We start from the raw sequence: 3,039 nt of genomic DNA on the forward strand, positions 1-3,039 counted from the left end.
GTTGTAAAGTGGAAAGCAGCATTCCCAACAAAAGAAAAATAAACCTGAAAAAGGTCAATTTGAGTTGGCAGCTCTGCGAAGTAGCTACGCTGCAAGTTCTGCTTGCTGACTACGGCTGACTTGTACGATTAAGGGCCTGAGCAGATAAAAAGACGTAGGGATGTACGTCAAAAATTTGACGTCACATAGAAAGTGAAGTTAGCTACAATTTATTACGTAGAAGTACGGAAGGCAGAGAAAAGCCTCAAGTCGTTATAACGTAAGAGAGATTAAAGTTGAAAAGTAATATTTGGATGGCAGTGGGGATACTGGGGATAGAAAATAGTATCAAATATCATTAGTGGCCTATATATGGATTCTATGGCTTTTGAGATTTACAGAAATAAAATAATTTGCTAGTGAGTTCATTATGCATTATTGCTATTTATTATTAATAAGTATTGTATATTGACCATGTCTAATAAAAGAATTTATATCAGTTTTTGTTTTTGTTACAGGTTAAATAAGGCATGTGTGATTGGGTATTATAAATAATTATAGTGCATTTGTAATTATATATATTTTCTGCTCAGAGTGTTCATTCATTGCTAAATTATAGCCCTAAAGCTCTATCTGAATATTTAAAAATTACTGGGCATTTTAATATTATCAGCAGCTTTGTAATTACAGTTATCACTTAGCAGAGTATTTTGTTAGGTAGCTATATGTTTATAATTCAGTAGTGTAATAGTATCAATATTTGTTCAAGTTTAATTTATTTCAGTAAATTAAAGTTACATATACTATAATTGTTAAATTTCCAGAATGTCTATAAATATATGCAGAAATATAAAAATACAAGATAATAATGAGCTAATAATGTTAACGAATGCATGGTTAGTATTATGTTTACTACTAATTAGAAAAAAAAGACAAAAACGGTGGTTAAAAAGGCGCTGGTTGGTTAGCCCGATTAATAAACTACGAAATCTATATGGTGACTACAATAATCTTTTCCAAGAGTTGAAGGAAGATGGTGATAAGTTTTTTAGATATACCAGAATGATTCTCAGACAGTTCAAAGAATTAGTCGAAATGGCAATACCCTATCTAAGAAAGAAAAGTCCACGAGCTTTACATCCGGAGTTAAGACTCATAATAGCATTGCGGTAAATAACGTAGGACATTAATTAAACTTTCACTAATAGTGCTGAGATACCTTATAGCATTATAGTTTAATGTATATAAAATATCCCCATAATTGACTGAAATTGACAAATAATTAAATGCATAGCGATTATATAGTCCTACAATGATACAAAAAGAAATATTAATTCAACTTCATTTAAATGATCTTACACACAATCGCTGTATCATTTTAGCATTACAAAAGTATATTTTGCTATTACATCAATTTTATAGGTATCTTGCTACAGGAGATACACCTTTAACAATTGGATTGTCATTTAGAGTAGGAGAGTCTACTGTAAGAAGCGTGGTGAAAGAAGTCTGCTCTATATTGATAAAAGTTTTGCAGCCCCGTTACCTACCATCATTGAAAGAAGATGATTGGAAAAAAATTGCAAAAGGCTACTGGAGTAAATGGAATTTACCAAATTGTGTAGGTGCGATAGATGGCAAGCATATACGAATACGTTGCCCACCTAATTCTGGTAGTCTTTATTTTAATTACAAAAAGTATTACAGCATTGTCTTAATGGCAATAGCAGATCATGAATATCGTTTCGTATTAGTTGATGTTGGAGCATATGGAGGTAATTTTGATTTAATAATTTTCTTCGATTACTATAACGAACAAATTTATTTTTGCAGGAAATAGTGATGGAGGTATATTTAACGAATGCAATATTGGCATAAATTTAAGTAATGATGATTTAAATTTGCCACAAAATAAGATAAAGTTGCCTAATAGTAACTTGGAAACATATTGCTATTTTATAAGCGATGATGCATTTAGATTATCAAAACGAGTTTTGAAACCCTATTCTTCAACAAACTTATCGTATAAAAAACGTATTTTTGATTATCGATTATCCAGAGCTAGGAGAATAGTTGAAAGTACTTTTGGGATATTTGCAAATAAATGGAGGATTTTCCACACCACTTTAAGCATGTTACCAGAAACAGTTGATATTCTTGTGTTTGCCTGTGTATGTTTGCATAATTTCATTTTAAGAGATGAAGATACAAGTGAATTTACAAGTTACAATACAGAAGTCATTGATACATCTGATAATACAGTAATAAATTTTAAATATTTTAAAGTTTACCCGTACAAAGTACGTACCATATCAATACATTAAGTAATATAATTGCGTTTTGTCTTCTAGGACTTTTTGTCGACTGATATTCCCACATCTAATAACTTGCAAAATGAATCTTTATGTGGCGAAAATCAAAGGGAAATATTGAGCAATTACTTTGTATCTCCAGCTGGACAAGTTCCATGGCAGAATGATTACATTCAATGTGGGAAATATAGAGATGAATAAGATATGTTTAATTTCATTAGAATCAATGTGAATCAATGATAATTCTATATCTACAATTTACATACATTATAATTAGAGGTTTTCAAGAATAAAAGACCAATGAAAAAGTTTCCGACCCATGATAGTATTAAATTAACGATTTTTCTGTATTTTATTGAAATAGCTAAATATATTGTGTTTAATAAACAGCGTTTATTATATCTTTAAATATACATCACAACAAGTATATATCTTTAAATAAAATTATAAAAACATACTAATACTGAGAAAACAAACATAAATGGTTTAGAATTATAAAATTTCGTTACAAAACTCCTTATATTTAATATAATAATCTTCTTTTTTTAAAGGTATTTAAAATTTCCATTAATTTGAATAATACAAGTATATCAATAAATAAAATGATAGAAACATAATAATACTGAGAAAACAAACATAAACAGTTTTGAAATATAAGCTTTCATTACGAACTTCTTTTAATTCAATCAAAATCTTACTTGTTTAAAGGTGCATTTAAAGCTTCCATTAATTTGAACCTTCTTAAAGG

At 29.0% G+C, this 3,039-nt stretch overlaps 1 protein-coding gene across 1 annotated transcript; it reads left to right on the forward strand.

Annotated features, from left to right (window-relative positions):
- The first annotated feature begins 1,041 nt into the window (after positions 1-1,041).
- On the forward strand, positions 1,042-2,492 carry LOC136776487 (uncharacterized). Its single transcript, XM_066732031.1, has 4 exons — positions 1,042-1,148; positions 1,402-1,754; positions 1,813-2,240; positions 2,331-2,492. Exons 1-4 carry the CDS (start codon positions 1,042-1,044, stop codon positions 2,490-2,492), a joined length of 1,050 nt encoding a protein of 349 aa, XP_066588128.1.
- Positions 2,493-3,039: the final 547 nt, after the last annotated feature.

This window comes from Prorops nasuta, unplaced genomic scaffold, assembly GCF_024137725.1.
Source record: "Prorops nasuta isolate Cenicafe-Biocafe unplaced genomic scaffold, Cenicafe_Pnas_1.2 PNAS00009, whole genome shotgun sequence".
Classification (NCBI taxonomy): domain Eukaryota; kingdom Metazoa; phylum Arthropoda; class Insecta; order Hymenoptera; family Bethylidae; genus Prorops; species Prorops nasuta.

Coding starts and splice junctions, on each gene's coding strand:
- LOC136776487 (XM_066732031.1), top strand. CDS start 1,042: ATGATTCTCAGACAGTTCAAAGAATTAGTCGAAATGGCAATACCCTAT. Junction 1,149..1,401: donor AGACTCATAATAGCATTGCG/GTAAATAACGTA, acceptor TCAATTTTATAG/GTATCTTGCTACAGGAGATA. Junction 1,755..1,812: donor TGATGTTGGAGCATATGGAG/GTAATTTTGATT, acceptor TTATTTTTGCAG/GAAATAGTGATGGAGGTATA.